This window comes from Melanerpes formicivorus, unplaced genomic scaffold, assembly GCF_026170545.1.
Source record: "Melanerpes formicivorus ecotype bairdi unplaced genomic scaffold, bMelFor1.0.p_v2 SCAF_4, whole genome shotgun sequence".
In the NCBI taxonomy this organism is placed as follows: domain Eukaryota; kingdom Metazoa; phylum Chordata; class Aves; order Piciformes; family Picidae; genus Melanerpes; species Melanerpes formicivorus.
This window is the reverse complement of record NW_027142356.1, coordinates 2,732,680-2,757,203: the sequence shown is the minus strand read 5'-3', so window position 1 is coordinate 2,757,203 and position 24,524 is coordinate 2,732,680. Positions and strand designations below refer to the sequence as shown.

Here is a 24,524-nt window from a genome sequence, read left to right as displayed (position 1 = left end):
AGCCACATCCAGCTTGGCCTTAAAGACCTCCAGGCAGGGCCACCACCTCCCTGGGCAACCTGTGCCAGGCTCTCAAGTAATGAACTGAAGCAACGGACTGGAGGTTGTATGGGTACATCAGAGTCATGTTATGGAGGGTAAAACTTAAATAGACACACAACCTTAAGCAATAGAAAGGGACAGGAAAGAAAATGAGGTCAGCTACTGTAGGTTTTAGGCTGAACTAAATGGTCAGGCATAGAATCACAGAATCACAGAGACATTCAGATTGGAAAAGAGCCTCAGGATCACCCAGCCCAACCATTAACCCTACTCTGCAGGGGTCACCCCTAAACCATAGCCCCAAGCACCACATCAAACCACATCCAGCCAGGCTTGGGGACTCCACCACCTCCCTGGGCAGCACGTTCCAATATCTGACCACTCTTGATGGGAAAAAATTCTTCCTGCTGTCCAGTCTAAACCTAACCTGTGCAGCTTGAGGCCATTCCCTCTTGTTTTGTCACTACCTGTGAGAAGAGACCAGCAGCAGCCTCTCCACAAGGTCCTTTCAGGTAGTTGTAGACAGCAATGAGTTCTCTCAGCCTCCTCTTTTCCAAACTAACCCTCCCCAGCTCCTCCAGCCACTCTTTCTATATGGAAAACAGTGGAGGGAAACACCAGTTTTATTGCAGATAGAAGGAGCTCAGCTGAGTGCAAGTGTTGTCTCCCTGGAACCACTTGCTGAAACTGGGTGAAGGTGCCAGGCTCTTTCTGGTGGCCCCCTGTGACAGGACAATGAACAATGGGTTCAAGCTGTGATTGTTTGTGCTTGAGAGTACTCAGAGATGAGCTACAGCTAGAAAAGAGTGTGGTCTTGGATGTAGGATGGCCCACAAAAGTTAGAGAACAGCTCCAGAAAGTTCTTCAAAATAACAGAGAAAAGAGAGGGAGAGGAAGCCAAGGCAGTCATGGAAGGCAGAATGGCATAGCACCACAGCAGGAGGCCACTGTAAGAGACTCAGTCCTGTCTCTCTTGATGTGGATCAACAAAGATCAAATCATCTTTGCTCCTCACCCAGACAGTATCTGCCAAGGGAGGGGGTGGTGAGCAGATGCCACTGGATAAGGAACCGCTGGAATGTGCACAGCCAAGATGATCTCTACCCACCAGCTACTCTGGGAAGGGAGGATGGTGCAAAGGGTACAATGGATTCACCACCTGGACACATACCTGAAAAAACTCTATCAAAGAGCTGAGCTATGCCTGCTCAGGAGGAGAAAAACTGAGAAGAAAATACAAGGAGAGAAAAGGAGACACAGGAGAAAAGACATCACCATGGAGCCTGGAAGCAGCAGACCAGGAGGAACCCTCTCTCTGTGTCCTAAGTTCCACCTGCTGCAACTCATGGAGCTGAAGAGACTGCTCAGGGAAGGACTTGGACTTGGACTTTGGGATCTCTCCTTCCCTTCCTCCAGCACAGCCAACAAGGATGACCTCTCCTCCAAGCCAAAGTGGCAGCAGTCTTCCTCCACACACCCAAACTGTCTTGGGGGGTGTGGAGTGTGGTAATATAATTCCTTTCCTGTTCTCTCTCCCTCTTCTCTTCTCTCTATTTTCCCTCTCTCTCTCTCTCTCTCTCAACCTTCTTCTATTCTGTCCACTTGAGACACTTGAAGGTGTCCAGAGAAGGGCAACAAGGCTGGGGAGAGGCCTTGAGCACAGCCCTGTGAGGAGAGGCTGAGGGAGCTGGGGTTGTTTAGCCTGGAGAAGAGGAGGCTCAGTGGAGACCTCATTGTCCTCTACAACTACGTGAGGGTGGTTGTAGCCAGGAAGGGTTGGTCTATTCTCTCTGGCAACCAGCACCAGAACAAGAGGACACAGCCTGAAGCTGCACCAGGGGAGGTTTAGACTGGAGGTGAGGAGAAAGTTCTTCCCAGAGAGAGTTGTTAGCCATGGGAATGTGCTGCCCAGGGAGGTGGTGGAGTCACCATCCCTGGAGGTGTTCAAGAGGGGATTGGATGTGGCACTTGGTGCCATGGTCTGGTCATGAGGTCTGTGGTGACAGGTTGGGCCTGATGATCTTTGAGGTCTCTTCCAACCTTGGTGATTCTGTGACATTTTGGCCCTGTTTGTGCCTCTAGTTTGATAACATGGCAATGTTCAAAAGAACTGGGGCTCTTCCCTTGTCTGGACAGAGACATTCAGTCAGTGACATCCAAAGCTGTTCAGGCAACTGGCAGGCATGTGCAGGCTGACCTTTGAACAGAAGTCAAGAGCAGCTTGGATGGCATTTCAGTGAGAGCCAAGTGGGAAGGAGTATTCAGGAGCATGAAACAGGAGAAGAGGAACTCAGGTGAAATTGTCAGGAAACTTTGTAGGCAGAAGCAAGACAGCAGCAGATGGCTTCCTTAGCTGTTGGATGAACACCTCTGTGTAGATCCAGTTCTTGATGTGTAGGCTGTCTCAAATTCAGACTTACATTTCACAAGATCACAGGGCTTGAAAGTCTCCAGAGAAGGAGACTCCACAGCCTCCCTGGGGAGCCTGTTCCAGTGCTCTGGGACCCTTACAGTAAAGAACTTCCTCCTCGTTTCCATCTGAATAAAGGCAATCTCTACAGACAATCTCCTTTCCAGGCATTCTGCTCTAGTTAAAGCCTGCAAAAACTCTTTGGAAAGTCCAAGTTAGATCAGAGTTTAGTATAGCCTTAGGAGTGCGCCTGAGTGAGAACAAGCCTTTTGTTGAGCCTACCTTGACATCTGAGAAAAGGAGGCTGCAGGAAAACTGTTTAACATCTGATTTTAAATCCATGCACAGGATCTTCTCTGTGCTCTGTTAAACTCTCACAGGTCCATCAGCAGGAAGTTTGCAGACGAAACCAAGCTGGGGGCAGGAGTTGATCTGTTAGAGGGTAGGAGAGCTCTGCAGAGGGACCTTGCCACGTGGCACAGAGGGGCAGAGTCCAAGGGCATGAGAATGAACACATCCAAGTGCCAGGCTCTGCACATTGGCCACAACAACCCCAGGCAGTGCTACAGGCTGGGGTCACAGTGGCTGAGAGCAGCCAGGCAGAGAGGGACCTGGCGGTGCTGGTTGACAGCAGCTGAATATGAGCCAGCAGTGTGCCCAGGTGGCCAAGAAGGCCAATGGCATCCTGGCCTGCATCAGGAACAGTGTGGCCAGCAGGAGCAGGGAGGTCATTCTGCCCTGTACTCAGCACTGGTTAGGCCACACCTGGAGTCCTGTGTCCAGTTCTGGGCTCCTCAGTTTAGGAAAGATGTTGAGTTGCTGGAACGTGTCCAGAGAAGGGCAACAAAGCTGGGGAGGGGTCTGGAGCACAGCCCTGTGAGGAGAGGCTGAGGGAGCTGGGGTTGCTTAGCCTGGAGAAAAGGAGGCTCAGGGGAGACCTTCTTGCTGTCTCCAACTCCCTGAAGGGAGGTTGTATATAGGTGGGGGTTGGTCTCTTCTCCCAGGCAAGCAGCACCAGAGGACACAGTCTCAAGCTGTGCCAGGGGAGGTTCAGGCAGGATGTTAGGAAGAAATTCTTCCCAGCAAGAGTAATTGGCCATTGGGATGTGCTGCCCAGGGAGGTGGTGGAGTCACCGTCACTGGAGGTGTTTAAGAAGAGCCTGGATGAGGCACTTGGTGCCATGGTTTAGTTGATTAGATGGTGTTGGGTGATAGGTTGGACTTGATGATCTGGAAGGTCTTTTCCAACCTGGTTAATTGTATTGTATTGTACTGTATTGTACTGTATTGTATTGTATTGTATTGTATTCTATTCTATTCTATTCTATTCTATTCTATTCTATTCTATTCTATTCTATTCTATTCTGAAATACATTGATCTCCTTAAGCTCATCCAGGTAACTATTAGCCTTTTGACAGGTCCTGAAAGTAAAACCATGGTGAGTTTGTAGTGCTTTCTGTAGTGCTGAGTCTGTAGTGCTCTAAATGTTTGCACTGCTGCAAGCTTGCTTAAGCCCTTGATATAGAAGCAAAGACACAAAGCATTACAGAAAAAATCAGTTAAATAAAGGCTTTCTCCAAAGTGATCACTCTTTTGGCTCATGCAAGCTGAAGCCAATTTATGATGTCTATGAGAAATAGGCTTTGCAATGAGATACACTTGGTTCCCCTGTCCCCATAAACCAACGGGTTGACTAGATAGGAGACATTAAACCTGGACAAGCTGGAAAGGTTGGGCCCAGGTGAACCTCCTGAAGTTCAACAAGAACAAGTCAAGGTTTGCACCTGGCCCAGAACAATCCTCACTGTCAATACAGACTGGGGGAGGAGGTGATAGAAAGCAGCCCTGAGGAAAAGGACTTGGGGGTGCTGGTGGGTGAGAAGCTGAACAGGAGCAGGCAGGGTGAGCTTGCAGCACAGAAGGCAAATCCCAGCCTGGGCTGCATCCCAAGCAGCATTGCCAGCAGAGCCAGAGAGGTGATTCTGACACTTTGCTCTGCTCTGCTGAGACCTCACCTGGAGTATTGTGTGCAGGTCTGGAGCCCTCCATATGGGAAGGGCATGGAGCTGATGGAGAGGGTCCAGAGGAGGGCCAGAGGGTTGGAGAACCTCTGCTCAAGGACAGACTGAGGGAGCTGGGGGTGTTCAGCCTGGAGGAGAGGAAGGCTCCAGGGAGACCTAATAGCAGCCTGCCAGTACCTGAAGGGGGCTACAGGAAGGCTGCAGAGAGACTGTTTGCAAAGGCCTGCAGGGACAGGATGAGGGACAATGGCTTCAAACTAGAGCAGAGCAGATTGAGATTGGATGTTAGGAACAAGTTCTTTACTATGGGGGTGGTGGAACACTGAAACAGGTTGCCCAGGGAGGTGGTTGAGGCTCCTTCCCTGGAGATATTGAAGATGAGGCTGGATGAGGCCCTGGGCAACCTGATCTAGTTGGGGATGTCCCTGCTGACTGCAGGGAGGTTGGATTGGATGACCTCTGGAGCTGCCTTCCAGCCTGGACCATTCTATGATTCTAAACACTCTAGTGTCAGTGGATCAGGCAGTCCTCCTGCCCTTAGTAACAGAACTGCACTTGTAAGTCTCCCTCAGGCTTTGTGTTGAGATCTGGCTTCCAGGAAAAGGATGGTGTATGACAAATAAGATGGAGCCAGAGCACCTATGATGATACATAGTGAGGACAGCAGGTGCATTCAGTAGCCTCAGGCACCTGTCAGCTCTAAGTTGTGGACTGTGCAGGAGATGGTAATTGAAAAACAGATAAATTGCACCTGCAGCTGTGGAGCTGAACTGGTCAAGGTCTCAAGGGTACTTCCAAACCTTATTACTTTTAGGGCAGCGACACAACATCTCATCTCCCCTAGAGGTATTTCCTCTGGAGTCAGAGGAGAAGGAGGGAACCAGTGTCTGAGTTGATTATTATTTTGCTAAGCAGCAGATGCAGAGAGTAGCTGATCCCCCTGTAATGAATGAAGACACAGGGGGACTGGAGTACAGCCTCAGCATTTCTATATACTCCTGCCTGTTTTACTTCTTATCCCTGTCTGAGGCACTGCCAAACTGCTGAATCACAGCACAGATCCAAGAGCTAAAAAGTCTGTCTTGGTGTCTCTTCTTTTCACTGTATTTTTACTGGCTGGACAAATGTTTGTCTCAACAAAAGGAAGCTTCTTCCTGCTGCTACTGCTGAAAGCATGAAAGCTACTGAGGAACTTTGAGGGTGTCAGGGAGTGATAGGCCTGGGGGGGGGGGGGGGGGGGAATGGAACAAAAACTAGAAATGGGTAGATTCAGATTGGATGTGAGGAAGAAATTGTTCCCCATGAGGGTGGTGAGAGCCTGGCACAGGTTGCCCAGGGAGGTGGTGGCAGCCTCATGCCTGGAGGTTTTTGCAGCCAGGCTGGCTGTGGCTGTGAGCAACCTGCTGTAGTGTGAGGTGTCCCTGCCCATGGCAGGGGGCTTGGGACTGGCTGAGCCTTGAGGTTCCTTCCAGCCCTGACAATTCTGTGAATCTAAATGCAGAATAACCACATGCCTTCATTAACAAATTCTTCTGGCACAGAATCCAAAATCATTATTACTCCTTTCTTCCCCAAACAAGTCATCTTATTAGAGCTTTGTTATGGACTACTCATAGTTAAACAATATTATTGCCATGGAAATATTCTCAGGAAGATAAACGTGTCGTCCACAGTGTCCAGGGAAAACAAAGGAGCTCAGCAGCTCACAGTACCACAGTACTTTAGAGGTTGGAAGAGACCTCCAGGGATCATCCAGTCCAAGCCCCCTGCCAGAGCAGCATCACCCAGGGCAGTCTGCACAGGAATGCATCCAGGGGGGGTTGGAAAGGCTCCAGAGAAAGAGACTCCACAACCTCTCTGGGCAGCCTGCTCCAGGGCTCTGCCACCCTCACTCTAAAGAAGTTTCTCCTCATGTTGAGCTGAAACCTTCTCTGTTCAAGTTTGTCCCCATTGCTCCTTGGCTTTATAACTGTGCACCACCCAAAAAGGTTTGCCCCTTCACCCCTCCACTTGACACCCAGTCCCCAGATATTGATAGGCATTGATCAGATCCCCTCTCAGCCTTCTCTTCTCCAGACTCAACAGCCCCAGGGCTCTCAGTCTCTCTTCCCAGGGGAGATCACAGTATCACAGTATAGCCAAGGTTGGAAGAGACCTCAAAGATCATCGAGTCCAACCTGTCACCACAGACCTCATGACTAGACCATGGCACCAAGTGCCACATCCAATCCCCTCTTGAACACCTCCAGGGATGGTGACTCCACCACCTCCCTGGGCAGCACATTCCAATGACGAATGACTCTCTCAGGGAAGAACTTTCTCCTCACCTCCAGCCTAAACTTCCCCTGGCACAGCTTGAGGCTGTGTCCTCTTGTTCTGGTGCTGCTTGCCTGGCAGAAGAAAGAGATGTTCATGTCCCCTAAGCATCCTCCTGGCTCTCCCTTGGACTCTCTCCAGCAGGTCTCTGTCTCTCTGGAGCTGGGGAGCCCAGAGCTGGACACAGGATTGCAGCTGTGGTCTGAGCAGGGCAGAGCGGAGGGGGGGAAGAACCTCCCTAGCCCTGCTGGCCACACTTTTCTTGCTGCACCCCAGGATCCCATTGGCTCTCTTGGCCACAGTTGCTAGCACGTTTCCACTGGCAATGCAAGTAGGACCACAAGAAGTAAGTATGAAATATGGGTTTAACGGGAGATTAATTACAGTAAACAGGAACCTATTCCTTCATAATTTGGAATAAGAATGTTACCTTTATAGATTTTACTGGTCTGTATGAAACAAATCTGTCAGGTCAAAAGTTATTAATACTAAACTCATTAATTAAACATCAGTGTTGTATATATTAAGGCCATTTTATATATTTTACTTACATATGTTATATATTTTACTATATTTGACTGCCATTATATGAGGTCAGCCTCACCTCTGTGCCTGGAAAGATCATGTAACAGATTGTCCTAGGAGCTATGCTAAGAATAGAAGCATGGAGGGCAGGGAGGTAATTTAAGAAAGCCAGCATTCCTTCACCAAGGGGAAGTATTGCCTAGCAGTCTTCTAGGATGGACTGAGTGAGTACATCAGTGGACAAGGGAAAAGCTATGGTTGTCATCTACCTAGACTTCTGTAGGGCTTTTGACATGGTCCCCCACAAGGTCCTTCTGTCTAAATTAGAGAAATACAGATTTGATGGATCTGTTGTTAGGTGGATAAAGAATTGGTCGGATGGTCACATCCAGAGAGTAGTGGCCAGTGACTCAATATTCAGATGAAGATCAGTGACAAGTGGTATCCCACAGGGCTCCATACTAAGATCAGTGCTGTTGAATATCTTCATCTATGACATATACAGTGCACCCTTAGCAAATTTGCAGATGACACCAAGGTGGAGTGCTGTGGCTGACATGCCTGAGGGATGCCATCCAGAGGAACCTGGACAAGCTCAAGAAATGCGCCCATGTGAACCTCGTGAAGGCCAAGCAATAGGTTCTGCATCTGGGTCAGGGCAACCTCTGATATCAATACAGGCTGGAGGATGATGTAATTGAAGTAGCCCTGCAAAGAAGGACTTGGGGGTACTGATGGATAAAAAGATCAACATGAGCCAGCAATGAGCACTCACAGCCCAGAAAGCAAATGATATTCTTGGTTCCTTCAAAAGAGGTGTTGCCAGCAGGTCAAGGGAGGTGATTATGCCCTTCTGTTCCACTCTGGTGAGATCCCACCTGGAGTACTGTGTCCTGCTCTGGCGTCTTTGGCACAAGAACATTAATCTGTTGGTGCAGGTCCAGTGATAGGCCAGGAAATTGATTATAGGGCTGAAACACCTCACCTATGATGACAGGCTGAGAGTCTGGGGGTTGTTCAGCCTGGAGAGGAGATGGCTGTGGGGAAACCTTATTGCAGCCTTTCAATATGTAAAGCAGGGGGTCAAACATTTTTAACAGGGCCTGTTGCAATAGAACAAGTGGTAACATCCCTAAAAACTGTCAAGGCCAGGTTGAATGGGGCTCTGAGCAACCTGATATAGTTGAATATGGCCCTGCTCACTGCAGGGGGGTGGACTAGATGACCTTTAAAAATCCCTTCCAATTTATGCTATGAGTCTAAGTTTGCTTTTTCTCTAAAGGGCAATCCTAATAGCAAAGCTTCACAGTCCAAACATACTGAAATGGCTTGATTTTCCTTTTTTCAATGGCCATTTCCCTTCCCCAATGAACTTTGCCACTCTGATAGCATAAGGGGAGTCATATGAACTTCACCTGAAACCTCAGCTCAGACAAATTCTGCAGCCTTTACACCTTCTGGTGATCAGCAATATACAGAAATATTCAGTGTCCTGTCAGTTCATTACTTTATTCATTTATTTCTCTGTTAGAAAAAAAAGTATATTAAGTGTTTTGTAGCACATGTTGGGACTCCGATATAAATTCCTTTTTGTTTTTTTTTTTTATTTCAACATGAATTTAGGAAGGGCAGGTCCTGCCTCTCCAACCTGATCTCCTTTGATGATCAGGTGACCCACCTGGTGGATGTGGGGAAGGCTGTGGATGTAGTCTACCTGGACTTCAGCAAGGCCTTTGACACCGTCCCCCACAGCAAACTCCTGGCCAAGCTGTCAGCCCATGGCTTGGACAGCAGCACTCTGAGCTGGGTTAGGAACTAGCTGGAGGGCCAAGCCCAGAGAGTGGTGGTGAATGGTGCCACATCCAGCTGGCGGCCAGTCACCAGTGGTGTGCCCCAGGGATCAGTGCTGGGCCCCATCCTCTTTAATATCTTCGTTGATGATCTGGATGAGGGCATTGAGTCAGACATCAGCAAATTTGCAGATGACACCAAGTTGGGAGCAGATGTTGGTTGGTTAGAGGGTAGAAGAGCTCTCCAGAGGGACCTTGACAGGCTCAACAGATGGGCAGAGTCCAACATTATGACATTCAACAAGCCCAAGTGCCAGGTGCTGCACTTTGGCCACAACAACCCCATGCAGCGCCACAGGCTGGGGTTGGTGTGGCTGGAGAGCTGCCAAACAGAAAGGGACCTGGGGGTACTGATTGACAGCCAGATGAACATGAGCACCAGAACAAGAGGACACAGTCTCAAGCTGTGCCAGGGGAAGCTTAGGCTCAACGTGAGGAGAAAGTTCTTCACCGAGAGAGTCATTAGCCATTGGAATGTGCTGCCCAGGGAGGTAGTTGAGTCACCATCTCTGGAGGTGTTCAAGAGGGGATTGGATGTGGCACTTGGTGCTATGGTTTAGTTAGTCATGAGGTCTTGGGTGACAGGTTGGACTTGATGATCTTTGAGGTCTTTTCCAACCTTATTGATTCTATGATTCTATGATTCTAAATCAAAGCCTCAAGACCAGATTCCTTTTTGATGCTGTGTGCAAGCTGAAGAGGAAACATTATGACAGCCTGAGCGGAGTTTCTTTTCCTGCACCACCCAGAAGCATTATTTTTCCTGACAGTTAGCCAAAAGTTCCCTACTGGCTCAGTGTTTTGCAGCTAGAGTTAAACAGAGAGAGGTTTCCAATGCATTCAGATTCTGCCTGTGCATTCTGGGAAGGGAATTTTCCACTTTGTACTCCTGAGAGAAAATGCAGGCGCTGTAGGCTATGCTATCATGTTCAAAAGAACAAGGTGGGGAGGGTAGGGCACCAGGAACTATTATACTCCAGGGAAGAAAGAGCAGTCAGGGGCACAATGGAAGTGCTTCATTATATTTGAAATGGGAAGAGTTCCAAGGGTGGGAAAAGCCTGTGGTGCTTGTAAAGGATTAAGCAGGGTAATGTGCTTTTTAAGAAGGCATAAAGAGAGATGTAATGTGATATGTTTAAGCCTAAATGATTTTTTTTTCTCGGAGCCCTCAATGAATGTTTAAGCAGGCATGACTTAGGCCTCTGCAAATCCTCCCTGAATAAATAACTTCCTCCAAAAGAGAGAGAGAGTCCTTTGATGGAATGGGATGCATATTTCATAAGCCATGCAAAAAGGAAAATCAATTTCAGATACACAAAACACTTAGGAACAATAATGGAAAGGAAAAAAAAAGGAGACAAAAGTGAATCTCCTCCAGAATAATCCAGGCAATACAGCTACCTCCCCATCCATTTTGATTTGACAGAACAGGAAGGCAAAGAACTGAAGGCTTCCCTATCCACAATTCATGTCTTCAGCTTCTTGCTGTTGCCTTTTAGGAAAGGAAAAGATAGTAAGTGGCAGAAAAATATCTGAAGTGCCTTCACTTTCCAGGCTGTCTCCTGCTTGAGGTGTTCAGAATTCTGCTCTGTTCAGAGTAGATCTACCCTGCTGCCCTCACCAGACTTGATGGTATGAATAGAATAGAATAGAATAGAATAGAATAGAATAGAATAGAATAGAATAGAATAGAATAGAATAGACCAAACCAGGTTGGAAGAGACCTTTGAGATCATTGTGTCCAACCTATCATCCAACACCACCTAATCAACTAAACCATGGCACCAAGCATCCCATCAAGTCTCCTCCTAAACACCTGCAGTGATGGTGACTCCACCACCTCCCTGGGCAGCACATTCCAATGGGCAATCACTCTCTCTGTGTAGAACTTCCTCCTAACATCCAGCCTAAACCTCCCGAGACTGTGTCCTGTTGTTCTGGTGCTGCTTGCCTGGGAGAAGAGGCCAACAACCTCCCTTCAGGGAGTTGGAGAGAGCAAGAAGGTCTCCCCTGAGCCTCCTCTTCTCCAGGCTAAGCAACCCCAGCTCCCTCAGCCTCTCCTCACAGGGCTGTGCTCCAGACCCCTCCCCAGCTTTGTTGCCCTTCTCTGGACACCTTGCAGCAAGTCAACCTCCTTCCTAATGATGAAGTAGAAGCTCACACAGAGTGACATGCATGCACCTTATTTATGAGAAGAACAGGGCCAACAAATACAAACCCCTGAAGAGTTGCAATGACTTCTGTGGTGTTGTCAGAAATATAGTGATCCTGGTTGTCCTGCAAGGACAAACCCCCAAGCATGCCCTAGCCCAGACAATCAATTAAGCACCTGTGAATGTGCCAACCTGGACACTTCCTGGGGTGCAGCTGGTCCAGGTAAGGGTGTAGCAGGTGTACTTAGCCTTGTACCACACCTGTGAGCTCTGTGTGCCCTGGCCACCTTTGGATATGCCCCAGCCCATAGGTGCAGCTAGCAGGTTTCTCTGGTACCAAAGGGCATTCATTGTCTTGGGACAGTATTGAAACCAGCTGAGAAGGTAGGCAACTGGCCTTGTGCTCACCAAGCAAGCAACAGGAGCCAAATGCTGCCCCAGTTGCAGCTGAAGAGCTTGTCCTAGCAGGCAACAGCTACACCTGGGCTTGCGCCTGGAGCAAGGCAACCAACAGTCCTACAGCCTGGTGATGGAATACAAGAGAGAGACCCTTAGCCCCCTCCTAGCCAAGGAAAAGCCCCAGCCTGTGAACTGGGCAGGAGAGGAGAGAGCCTTAGCCCTCTCTGAGCCAAGAGACACTTGAATTACAGCTGCAGCATCTGGGAAGGTACCAGACAGAGGAACAAGCTGTGAGCCCCTGGCTAATCAGCTACAGAATCCACCTGGTGGGAAGCCACAGACCACAGCACCAGGATTCCCAGTTTAAATCCTGCATTGGGAATTCTCAGAGTTGTGCTCAAATCATTTAACTGTCTTCACATGTGGAATGAATCACTCACAGCTGAGTAACAGAGCCTGTCAACACACTTTGTAAATAAGCTGTGGTGGGGTCTGAAGATCCCTCTGCCAGAAATATTAAGCAGGAAAATAGATAAACATCTACATTTTATTACACCAGTCCAGCTGGTTACACCACAGTGAGCTAAGATACAGACTAAGAGACTAAATGAGAGCAGGACCATGGCCACAAGGTGAGCCATGTGGCCTCATGTGGAGCTGAGGGGCCAGGAGCTGCAGAGCCAGTGGCTATTTACAGAGAAGTACATGAACGTTACAGTTCCACTTTCCCACAGCCTCCCTCCTTAAGCCCACTGATTCATCTTTATTTTAACACATCCTCCTCTCCCCACTTGCCCTCAAAGATGCAGCTCTTTGTTATCTTTTGACTCCCATCCTTTTCTCACATGGTTTGGGAGGTACAACATCTCTTATCACCTCTAAGGCCCCACACAGACATGAGCACCATCTAAACATTTTGTTATCATTCTCTTCTTGGGTTCTGTCCTGGTTTGAGACCAGGCAGATCCTCTCTTGGCCCTGAGAGGGGCAAAAGAATGACACTCATCACACAAATGATGGAAATGGAGCAGCAGCAAGTGTTGTACAGGAGCTGCAAGCACAGGGACAAAAGAATCCCAAAATGTAGAGTCCCTTCCAGCACACCCGAAGATCCCCAACCTTTCCTAGAATCACAGAATCAATAAGGTTGGAAAAGACCTCAGAGATCATCAAGTCCAATCTGTCACCCAACACCTCCTGACAGCTAAACCATGGCTCCAAGGGCCACATCCAATCCCTTTTTGAATACCTCCAGGGATGGTGACTCCACCACCTCCTTGGAAAGACATCCCAATGGCCAATCTCTCTTGCTGCAGAGAACTTTCTCCTCACCTCCAGCCTGAACTTCCCCTGGCTCAGCTTGAGACTGTGTCCTCTTGTTCTGGTGCTGATTGCCTGGGAGAAGAGATCAACCCCCTCCTGGCTAGAACCTCCCTTCATGGAGCTGGCGACAGCAAGAAGGTCTCCCCTGAGCCTCCTCTTCTCCAGGCTAAGCAACCCCAGCTCCCTCAGCCTCTCCTCACAGGGCTGTGCTCCAGACCCCTCCCCAGCTTTGTTGCCCTTCTCTGGACACCTTCCAGCAGCTCAACATCTTTCCTAACCTGAGGAGCCCAGAACTGGACACAGGACTCAAGGTGTGGCCTAACCAGTGCAGTGTACAGGGGCAGAATGACCTCCCTGCTTCTGCTGGCCACACTGTTCCTGATGCAGGCCAGGATGCCATTGGCCTTCTTGGCCACATTCCACATATGAAGACAGTTAAATGAGCACAGATCAAAGAATTTCCAGTACAGCAATTCAAAGTGGAAATAAAGGTGCTGTGATCTGTGTTTTCCCACCAGGGGCATTCTGTAGCAGATTAGCCAGGGGCTCACAGCTTGCTGCTCTGTCTGGTACCTTCCCATACACTATGTCTATCATTCAAGCAGCTCTTGGCTTGGAGCGGGCTAAGAGCCTCTCTGCTCTCATGCCCAGCTCATGGTCTGGAGCTTTTCCTTGTCTTGGAGAGGGGCTGGGGGTCCTCTCTCTCTCATGCACTCCACTAGCAGGCTGTAGCCTTTCCATGGCACTTCTGGGATTCAGTTCTCTTGGAGCTTTTCTCCTTTCTTCCTTGGTCCAGGAGCAAGCCCAGGTGTAGCTGTTGCCTGCTAGGACAAGCTCTTCAGCTGCAACTGGGGCAGCATTTGGCTCCTGTTGCTTGCTTGGTGAGCACAAGGCCAGTTGCCTACCTTCTCAGCTGGTTAATACTGTCCCAAGACAACGAATGCCCTTTGGTACCAGAGAAACCTGCTAGCTGCACCTATGGGCTGGGGCATATCCAAAGGTGGCCAGGGGCACACACAGTTTACAGGTGTCTTACAAGGTTAATTACACCTGCTACACATTTGCCTTGACCATCTGGACCCCTGGAACTGCATAGTCACAGGTGCTTAACCCCTTGTCTGGGTTAGGGCATTTTTTGACCCTTCCTGACAGCCATTCCCCAGGAGGTGGCTGGTACAGCAAGTATGCAGTCCTGCTGAGGGAGTGGGAATGATGCAACCAGTCAATCTGTGGTCTGTCTCCCTGCCCCTTCCCCTTGTTTGTAGATACATCAGCATCAAAGTGCTGCTTTCCTCCAAATAAAAAGCAGCAGCTCCACTGTGGTTTGCAGGATAAAAGCAAGGGGAACAAAATACAGACTTGTAAAGCAGAACAAAAATGTTTGGCAAAGTCCCTTCTGTGAGGACTGCTTGCAAACCCCACTTAGCCTTGCAAAGGGTGCAGCAGGGAGTGTCTGTAAGGTCCTTCCTGCACACTTCTCTCCCATGGTGGTTCCTCCTATCACAGTTCCTTCATGGTCATTAGGCAGCTTAGTGGAAATCCCTTTCCCCATGCTCCTTAAGTCTTAGCCCTCACTTGGCACTCCAGGAAAGTGTGCTGAGGTAATGGCCTGAGAGAGCTTGGACAAACAGCACTTTAGTGCTGATTAATGCCAGAAACAAAATGAAACACAGAAGGAGACCTGCTGGTGCAGCTTGTTCAGGTTTGTAATCTGAATGAATTAATAGCTCTGATGTGGCTACTTACATTTGTCCAAGACCATGAACAAGGTAACTAGGCTGAGGAGAGCCAGGAATTCTTTCCTTTGAAGCATTTTCATTACAATAAATAATATACATGTGACAGAGATTACAATCTCTCCTCTTTACCACCTACTTTAAACAATATTAACTTCCCTTGTCTAAGATTAGCTTTCAACATCACATTCTTCATCCAGATTTCTTCTTCAGCAGTCTAAATTACAATGACACAATGACAGGGACTGGAAGGGACCTCAAAAGCTCATCCAGTCCAGCCCCCCTGCCAGAGCAGGAGCACCTAGAGCAGGTCACACAGGATCACATCCAGGTGGGGTTGGAATATCTCCAGAGAGGGAGACTCCACAACTCCCCTGGGCAGCCTGGTCCAGGGCTCTGTCACCATCACAGGGAAAAAAACTTCTTCCTCCTGTTTCCATGGCACTTCCTCTGCCTCAGCTTCCACCACTGCCCCTTGTGCTGGCATTGGGCATCCCCCAGCAGAGCCTGGCTCCAGCCTCTGGGCACTCACCCTGCACAGCTTTAAGAATAGAATAGAATAGAATAGAATAGAATAGAATAGAATAGAATAGAATAGAATAGAATAGAATAGAATAGAATAGAATAGAATAGAATAGAATAGAATAGAACAGACCAGGTTGGAAAAGACCTTCAAGATCATTAAGTCCAACCTATCACCCAACACCATCTGATCAACTAAACCATGGCACCAAGTGCCTCATCCAGGCTCTTCTTAAACACCTCCAGGGATGGGGACTCCACCACCTCCCTGGGCAGCACATCCCAATGGCCAATCTCTCCTTCTAAGTAGAGTTTCTTCCTAACATCCAGCCCAACACTCCCCTGGCACAGCTTGAGACTGTGTCCTCTTGTTCTGGTGCTGGTTGCCTGGGAGAAGAAACCAACCCCCACCTGGCTACAACCTCCCTTCAGGGAGTTGGAGAAAGCAATAAGGTCTCCCCTGAGACTTCTCTTCTCCAGGCTAAGCAACTCCAGCTCCCTCAGCCTCTCCTCACAGGGCTGTGCTCCAGACCCCTCCCCAGCTTTGTTGCTCTTCTCTGGACACCTTCCAACAACTCAACATCTTTCCTAAACTGAGGGGCCCAGAACTGGACACAGGACTCAAGGTGTGGCCTAACCAGTGCAGAGTACAGGGGCAGAATGACCTCCCTGCTCCTGCTGGCCACATTGTTCCTGATGCAGGCCAGGATGCCATTGGCCTTCTTGGCCACCTGGGCACACTGCTGGCTCATGCTCAGCCTACTATCAACCAGCCTAGTGTCGCTTAAGCCAAGCCACAGTCATGGATACCTGCTCTAACCAATCTTCTCATGGTGAAATATAAAAGAAATTCTATAAGATATGAGATTTCTCAAGTTTGATTTAAAACTCTGAATATGAAGAAACAATGGTAGCAAAAAAAGTTTGCATACAGTCACTCATTAACCTATATTCACTCTTAGACTGTACCCTTTCATGGCTTAGAGTTCTTACAAAGCCTATAGCTGTAAAGCAAAACCATTGACCAGAACTACTGAATTCAGAAATGCAACTACAACAATTGACTCCAGGTCAAAAATATTTTTCCGAGTGCAAAACCCTCTGCAGAAGGTGGCTGTGAGACTCTTCTTTAAAGCCAGGTCATCTTTTCCTTTGTGCCTCAGTCAAAACATATAAAGGCTGGGCAGGGACTGGCTGGAGGGCAGCCCTGAAGGAAAGGCCTTGGGGGTGCTGGGGGAGGAGAAGCTCAACAGGAGCCAGCAGTGAGCACTTGCAGCCCACAGAGCCAAGCAGAGCCTGGGCTGCAGCAAGAGAAGTGTGGCCAGCAGGGCCAGGGAGGGGATTCTGCCCCTCTGCTCCACTCTGCTGAGACCACACCTGGAGCACTGTGTCCAGCTCAGGAGTCCCTAATACAAGAAGGATCTGGAGGTGCTGGAAGGTGTCCAGAGAAGGGCCACAAGGATGATCAGAGAGCTGGAGCTGCTCTGCTGTGGAGACAGACTGAGAGAGTTGGGGCTGTTCAGTCTGGAGAAGAGAAGGCTCTGAGGAGACCTAATTGTGGCCTTCATGTATCTGAAGGGGGCTCCAAGAAAGCTGGGGAGGGACTTTTGAGGGTGTCAGGGAGTGATAGGACTGGGGGGGATGGATCCAAGCTGGAGGAGGGTATATTCATACTGGATGTTAGGAAGAAGTTGTTCCCCATGAGGGTGGTGAGAGACTGGCACAGGTAGCCCAGGGAGGTGGTGGCAGCCTCATCCCTGGAGGTGTTTGCAGCCAGGCTGGATGTGGCTGTGAGCAACCTGCTGTAGTGTGAGGTGCCCCTGCCCATGGCAGGGGGGCTGGAACTGGCTGATCCTTGAGGTCCCTTCTATTCCTAACAATTCTATGATTTGATGACTCAGAACTACAGGTTGGAAGTCAGGTGTCAGGAGCCTTTTACAATAAGTTAATCAATGTCCTATATTCAAAGCACTTCAAGCTTTTTACACTACCTCGCCACATCTTCTGGGGTGGACCTCCGGGGATCCTAATCCCATTTTGTGTCTGGACAAATGCATTCATCTCTCTTACCTATAAATCTTTTTTTTTTTTAAGAGCAAACATCCAAGGTATTTCCATTTTAAAATGTCACTGGGAGCAAGCTACACAGCTGAGAAGTCCCAGTCCTCACTGGTGATGCAATAGGTTTGCAGCAATTCTTTGGCACAGTCATTATTTGGGTGCAAATGCATCTCTTGTAGTGAAAAACAACTAAGCCATCATTATTTGGGTGCAGATGCATCCCTTATAGTGAAAAATAACTGAGCCATCATTACATGGGAGAAAAAGCTTCCTTTATAATGAAAAACAACTAAGCCATCATTATTTGGGTGCAGATACATCCCTTACAGTGAAAAACAACTAAGCTATCATTATTTGGGTGCAAATGCATCCCTTATAGTGAAAAACAACTAAGCTATCATTGTTTGGGTGCAAATGCATCCCTTATAGGTAAAAACCACAGAACCACAGAATGGTTTGGCTTGGAATGGACCTCCAAAGGTCATCCAGTCCAAGCCCCCTGGAGGGGCATCCTCCACTAGAGCAGGGTGCTCAGAGCCTTGTCAAACCTGACCATGAATATCTCCAGGGATGGGGCCTCAACTTCCTCCCTGGGAAAAGTGTTCCAGCGTTCCAGCACTCTCATGGTGCACAACTTGTTCCTCCCATCCAGTCCAAATCTACTTTTGTCTCATTTCAAACCATTGCTCCTGGTCCTGTCACTACAGGCCTTTGGAAACAGACCCTCTGTAGCCTTCTTATAGGCCCCCTTCAGGTACTGGAAGACTGCTTTATGGTCTCCCCAAGTCTTCTCCAGGCTGAAAAGCTGCAGCTCCCTCAGCCTGTCCTCATAGCAGAGATGTTCCAGCAGGTCATCTATTTTCCCTCAAAAGGGAACTTCTGCTCTTTCAGCCCTTACAGCCCTTTTATCCTCCCCAGGAAATTCTATCAGCTTTCATTTTTGGAGCTAAATTACTTTTTGTAGCATTTCTGCTGCCACTCAAGCACAAGCCTGGCAGCACAGAGGCCCTTTACCAACAGCTAAGCAAAGGCGGTGTTTCGGCAGAGCGTCTCCAACGGGAAGCAGAAGTAAGTCACAGCAGTACCTTCTGAATGCCTGCAGTCGACTCCAAGACGTTGTTCTCCGAGCCATTACTTCTGTTAATCATCCTCCACATCTGGGAATACATGCTGTCCCTCTCAAAGGGATTCATGCCTTTCACTCGGACGTGCTCGTAGACCGCGGAGTCGAAGACAGTGCCGTAAGGAATATCCGTCTGCCTTGAGAGGTCCTGCAGAGACCTGAAGTGGGGGCGAAGAAAAGAGAAACAGGGAACATGAAGCCACATATTCAAGAGGAAGGAGCTGCAAGCAAGCAAAGGGCAACACATAGGGAGACAGAGTCACTGTCGCTGGAGATGTTTAAGCAGAGCCTGGCTGAGGCACTTGGTGCCATGGTTGAGTTGATTAGTTGGTGTTGGGTGAGAGGTTGGACTCGATGATCTCAAAGGTCTTTTCCAACCTGGTTAATTCTATTCTATTCTATTCTATTCTGTTCTATTCTATTCTATTCTATTCTATTCTACTCCACTCCTATTCTATTCTATTTTATTCTATTCTATTCTGTTCTGTTCTGTTCTGTTCTGTTCTGTTCTGTTCTGTTTGGTATCTGCCTGTGAAAGTAGAGTGGCTGCTGGGGCAGCAGCAGTGTTAGCTCCAGAACTCACCAATCCCAGCCTAAGTCACAGAATCATAGAATCAATAAGGTTGGAAGAGACTTCAGGGATCAAGTCCAACCTTTCACCCAACACCTCCTGACTAACTAAACCACAGCTCCAAGTGCCACATCCAAGCCTTTCTTGAACACCTCCATGGATGGTGACTCCACCACCTCCCTGGGCAGCACATCCCAATGACGAATGACTCTCTCAGTGAAGAACTTTCTCCTCACCTCCAGCCTAGACCTCCTCTGGCACAGCTTGAGACTGTGTCCTCTTGTTCTGGTGCTGGGTGCCTGGGAGAAGAGACCAGCCCCCACCTGGCTACAACCTCCCTTCAGGAAGTTGGAGACAGCAAGAAGGTCTCCCCTGAGTCTTAGTCTCCAGGCTAAGCAACCCCAGCTCCCTCAGCCTCTCCTCACGGGGCTGTGCTCCAGACCCCTCCCCAGCTTCATTGCCCTTCTCTGGACACCTTCAGGTGTCTCAATGTCCTTAAACTGAGGAGCCCAGAACTGGACACAGGACTCAAGGTGTGGCCTAACCAGTGCAGTGTACAGGGGCAGAATGACCTCCCTACTCCTGCTGGCCACACTGTTCCTGATGCAGGCCAGGATGCCCTTGGCCTTCTTGGCCACCTTGGGTACACTGCTGGCTCATGTTCAGCTGCTATCAACCAGTACCCCCAGGTCCCTTTCTGCCTGGCTGCTCTCCAGCCACTCTGACCCCAGCACTTTGTACTGGGAGTACTTTGGTGTGCTGCTCAGTTACTCAGTGAGGAGAAGTTTCTTGGTGGCATTCCTGTTAACCCAATGGTTAAGCCACTACACAAGTCACAGTGTAGGCTGTTTTCAGCAACAGCAAGGTCTCTGTGCTGGTTCCATGACCTGCCTTTTAATTTCATTTAGTTTCAAGTTATCTAGTTCAATTAATTAGTTCTGCTTTACCTATAATCTGGCCTTATCTCTGGCCTATAGGACAGGAAAATGAACCATTTTAGAACTTTCTAAAACATCCCAAATACAGTGTTGCCAACTCTGTTTGGACTCAAAAAGGTAGTTTAGAGTCATTTAAAGTCTCCTTACCTTTTGGCCTTTATTTTCCTGTCCTGTGGAATTGCTCTCCTCTACCTTTGGCTCTTTAATGGTATTCATTAAAGTTTCAAAATAACTACTGCAATATGTCTGCTGCCTAAAACCTATTACAGCTTTCCTGGCACAAATGAACTTAGGCTGAAGAGCACAAATCTAGGGAATGACACCAAAGGACAAATCAAAGGGCTGAATGCTGCCTTAAATTAGACAATATCAAATGGGAAAAGCTGATTACAGCCTTAGAAATGCAAGAGCAAATGCAGGAAACCAATACAATTCCAAGCTGTGCTTCTGAAACATGTAAATATAGAATCATAGAATCATAGAATTAATAAGGTTGGAACAGACCTCAAGGATCATCAAGTCCAACCTATCACCCAACACCATCTAATCAACTAAACCATGGCACCAAGTGCCTCATCCAGGCTCTTCTTAAACACCTCCTGGGATGGTGACTCCACCACCTCCCTGGGCAGCACATCCCAATGGCCAATCTTTCTTGCTGGAGAGAACTTTCTCCTCACCTCCAGCCCAAACCTTCCCTGGCACAGCTTGAGACTGTGTCCTCTTGTTCTGGTGCTGCTTGCCTGGGAGAAGAGACCAACCCCCACCTGGCTACAACCTCCCTTCAGGGAGTTGGAGACAGCAAGAAGGTCACCCCTGAGCCTCCTCTTCTCCAGGCTAAGCAACCCCAGCTCCCTCAGCCTCTCCTCACAGGGCTGTGCTCCAGACCCCTCCCCAGCTTTGTTGCCCTTCTCTGGACACCTTCCAGCATCTCAACATCTTTCCTAAACTGAGGGGCCCAAAACTGGACACAGAACTCAAGATGTGGCCTAACCAGTGCTGACTTCCCCATTCCTGCTGGCCACCCTCTTCCTGATGCAGGCCAGGATGCCATTGGCCTTCTTGGCCACCTGGGCACACTACTGGCTCATGTTCAGCTGCTGTCATAGAGGCTAATGAAAATGGCCCTGTAGTGGGGTAGGGGGGTGGGGAGTTGGAGAAGGAATTCTTAGGTGTTCCAGGGATCACACTGAAGAAGACAGCAATCACTATAGCCAGTGTGTGAATGGGAAGCAAGAAATGTTATTAAAAAGGCTCTAGTAGTAATAAGGGGAACTGTGAAACTAAACTACAAAGATATCATACTTTAATAAATAAACTGAACGAAGGGCTGATGCAACTTGAAAGATCAACCTTGAAGATTAGACAAGGCCACCAGGTAAGTTCCTCCAGGAAAAGCAAGCCAGACATCTGTTATATTTGAAATTAACTACAAAATCCTGACCCAGGAATCACTTATAAAAAGGCCTTTATCTCATGAAACAATGTGCAGAAGGTGGAAGTATGGGCAGGCTACAAAGGATGGGTTTAGAAACACTTCCTGGCAACCCTGCATAGCATTAGGAGAGCCAGGCAGAGTGGATGTTCTGCACAGACTTCAAGGCTAACAAGATTTTTTTCACAGAATTGTCAGGGCTGGAAGGGACCTCAAGGATCAGCCAGTTCCAACCCCCCTGCCATGGGCAGGGACACCTCACACTACAGCAGGTTGCTCACAGCCACATCCAGCCTGGCTGCAAAAACCTCCAGGCATGAGGCTGCCACCACCTCCCTGGGCAACCTGTGCCAGGCTCTCACCACCCTCATGGGGAACAACTTCTTCCTGACATCCAATCTGAATCTCCCCACTTCTAGTTTTGCTCCATTCCCCCCAGTCCTATCCCTCCCTGACACTCTCAAAAGTCCCTCCTCAGCTTTCTTGGAGCCCCCTTCAGATACTGGAAGGCCACAACAAGGTCTCCTCAGAGCCTTCTCTTCTCCAGACTGAACATCCCCAGCTCTTTCCATCTTCAGCCCCCCTGGGTTGAAGGTTGGACTGGATGAGCTCAGAGGTCTCTTCCAATTGGCTGTTTTCTGTGTGATTCTGTGTGAAGAGCAGCAGGGCCTCTGTATGTCTACCAAAGCAAGCTGACTATTTCTGAAAGGCAAACCAACACCAGACAGAAGGTGTTGGTCCAGAAGTGTATTGCAGTCACGCATGGGGAGCACACTACAGCCTGAGAAGTCAGCAAGAGTAGCATCACACAAGAGGAAGGCCAGCAGGGAAATCGTGAGAGTTATGTTGGAGCCTTCAGAAGGGCTGTTGTAGCTGCCACATCTGGTGTTAATTATGGGCTGCAGTTCTTCACTGTTTGGTGAGCTGCCCCACAACATGGGAAGTTTTTTCTTATTGAAATTATTTGCATCACATAAACTTTATCCCATACAAATTAATGACAATAAAGGCCAATTCTGAGGATGACCTGAGCCCTTTGAGGGAGAATTATTCACTCATCCTTGTATTTTGCAGCATTTGCTGTTTTTGTTTAGTGCCTTAATCAGGCAGCAGTTGTCAGGTTGCTTTGTTTTCTTGGCTTAATACAAGGCTTATTGTTGGGACTGCTACTGTTGAGCATCTTTATTGATGACCTTGATGAAGACACAGAGTGTGCCAGCAGTGAGTTTGCAGATGACACCAAGTGAGGTGGCAGTGTTGATCTGCAGCAGGGCAGGGAGGCTCTACAGAGGGACTTGGATAGATTGGATCCATGGCCACCATTCACAGGAGGAGCTTCAACAAGGCCAAGTGTCAGGTCCTGCACTTGGGGCACAACAACCCCAAGCAAGGCTGCAGGCTTGGGGCAGTGTGGCTGGAAAGCTGCTGGCAGAAAGGGACCTGGGGGTGCTGATGGACAAGCAGCTGAAGAGGAGCCAGCAGTGTGCCCAGGTGGCCAAGAAAGCCAAAGGCATCCTGGCTGGGATCAGCAATGCTGTGTCCAGCAGCAGCAGGGAGGGAACTGTCCCCTGGGACTCAGCTCTGGGGAGGCCACACCTCGAGTGCTGTGTCCAGTTTTGGGCAGCTCAACACAAGAGAGATGTGGAGGTGCTGGAGCCAGGGCAGAGGAGGGCAAGGAACCTGGGAAGGGCCTGGAGAATAAATCTGAGGAAGAGCAACTGAAGGAGCTGGGGATGGTTAGTGTGAAACAGAGGAGGCTGAGGGGAGACCTCATTGCTATCTACAACTACCTGAAAGGACCTTGTGGAGAGGCTGCTGCTGGTCTCTTCTCACAGGTAATTAGTGATAGCACATCATCAGCACTGAGAGCTTGTTTTGGCTGTGCTCTCCTTTCTTTTCAAGCCATAAGGGCTTGGAGGCTTGGGAGCTCCTGAAGAGGGGAGGAGGGGCAGTGATGCTGATGCACCAGGACACTCTGTGGAAACCAAGGGGAATTGGCACAAGAGGACAACAGGGCCAGCCCAGCTGAAGTGCCTCTATGCAAATGCATGCAGCTTGGGCAACAAACAGGATGAATTAAGGGCCACTGTGCTGCTGGGATGCCACGACATAGTGGCTGTTACTGAAACTTGGTGGGATGATTCCCATGACCGGAATGTAGGGATAGATGGGTGGCTGTCCATGGCTCCATGTCCCAGTGGAGGCCAAGGACAAGCAGAGTCCCTCAGGGATCAGTCCTGGGACCAGGCTTGGTCAACATCTTTGTCAGTGACATGGACAGTGGCATTGAGTGCACCCTCAGCAAGTTTGCTGATGACACCAAGCTGTGTGGTGCAGCAGACAGCTGGAGGGAAGGGATCCATCCAGAGGGACCTGGACAGGCTGGAGAGGTGGGCACAAGCCAACCTCATGAGCTTCAACAAGACCAAGGGCAGGGTCCTGCAGCTGGGTGGAGGCAATCCCAGGCACAAATCCAGGCTGGGCAGGGACTGGCTGGAAAGCAGCCCTGAGGAGAGAGACTTGGGGGTGCTGGTGGAGGAGAAGCTCAACAGGAGCTCTCAGTGAGCACTTGCAGCCCGCAAAGCCAATCAGATCCTGGGCTGCATCAGGAGAAGTGTGGCCAGCAGGGCAAAGGAGGTGATTCTCCCCCTCTGCTCAGCTCTGCTGAGACCCCACCTGGAGTACTGCCTCCAGTTCTGGAGCCCCTATTACAAGAGGGATCTGGAGGTGCTGGAAGGTGTCCAGAGAAGGGCCACAAGGATGATCAGAGGGCTGGAGCACCTCTCCTATGAGGACAGACTGAAGGAGTTGGGGCTATTCAGTCTGGAAAAGAGAAGGCTCCCAGGTGACCTCATTGTGGCCTTCCAGTATCTGAAGGGGGCTACAAGAAGGCTGGGGAGGGACTGCTCAGGATCTCAGGGAGTGATAGGACTAGGGGGAATGGAATGAAGCTGGAGGTGGGGAGATTCAGGCTGGAGGTGAGGAGGAAGTTCTTCCCCATGAGAGTGGTGAAGCCCTGGAATGGGTTGTCCAGGGAGGTGGTTGGGGCCCCATCCCTGGAGGTGTTTAAGCCCAGGCTGGATGAGGCTCTGGGCAGG

General features: G+C 49.2%; 1 protein-coding gene across 1 annotated transcript in view; it reads right to left on the bottom strand.

The window, feature by feature from the left end:
* GRID2 (glutamate ionotropic receptor delta type subunit 2) overlaps positions 1-24,524 on the bottom strand; it is a 474,774-nt gene that overhangs the window by 108,597 nt on the left and 341,653 nt on the right. Inside the window, exon 11 of the mRNA XM_068171063.1 lies at positions 18,445-18,640. Within this exon, the coding sequence (XP_068027164.1) occupies positions 18,445-18,640 (196 nt within the window). The remainder of the gene's footprint in view (positions 1-18,444; positions 18,641-24,524) is intronic.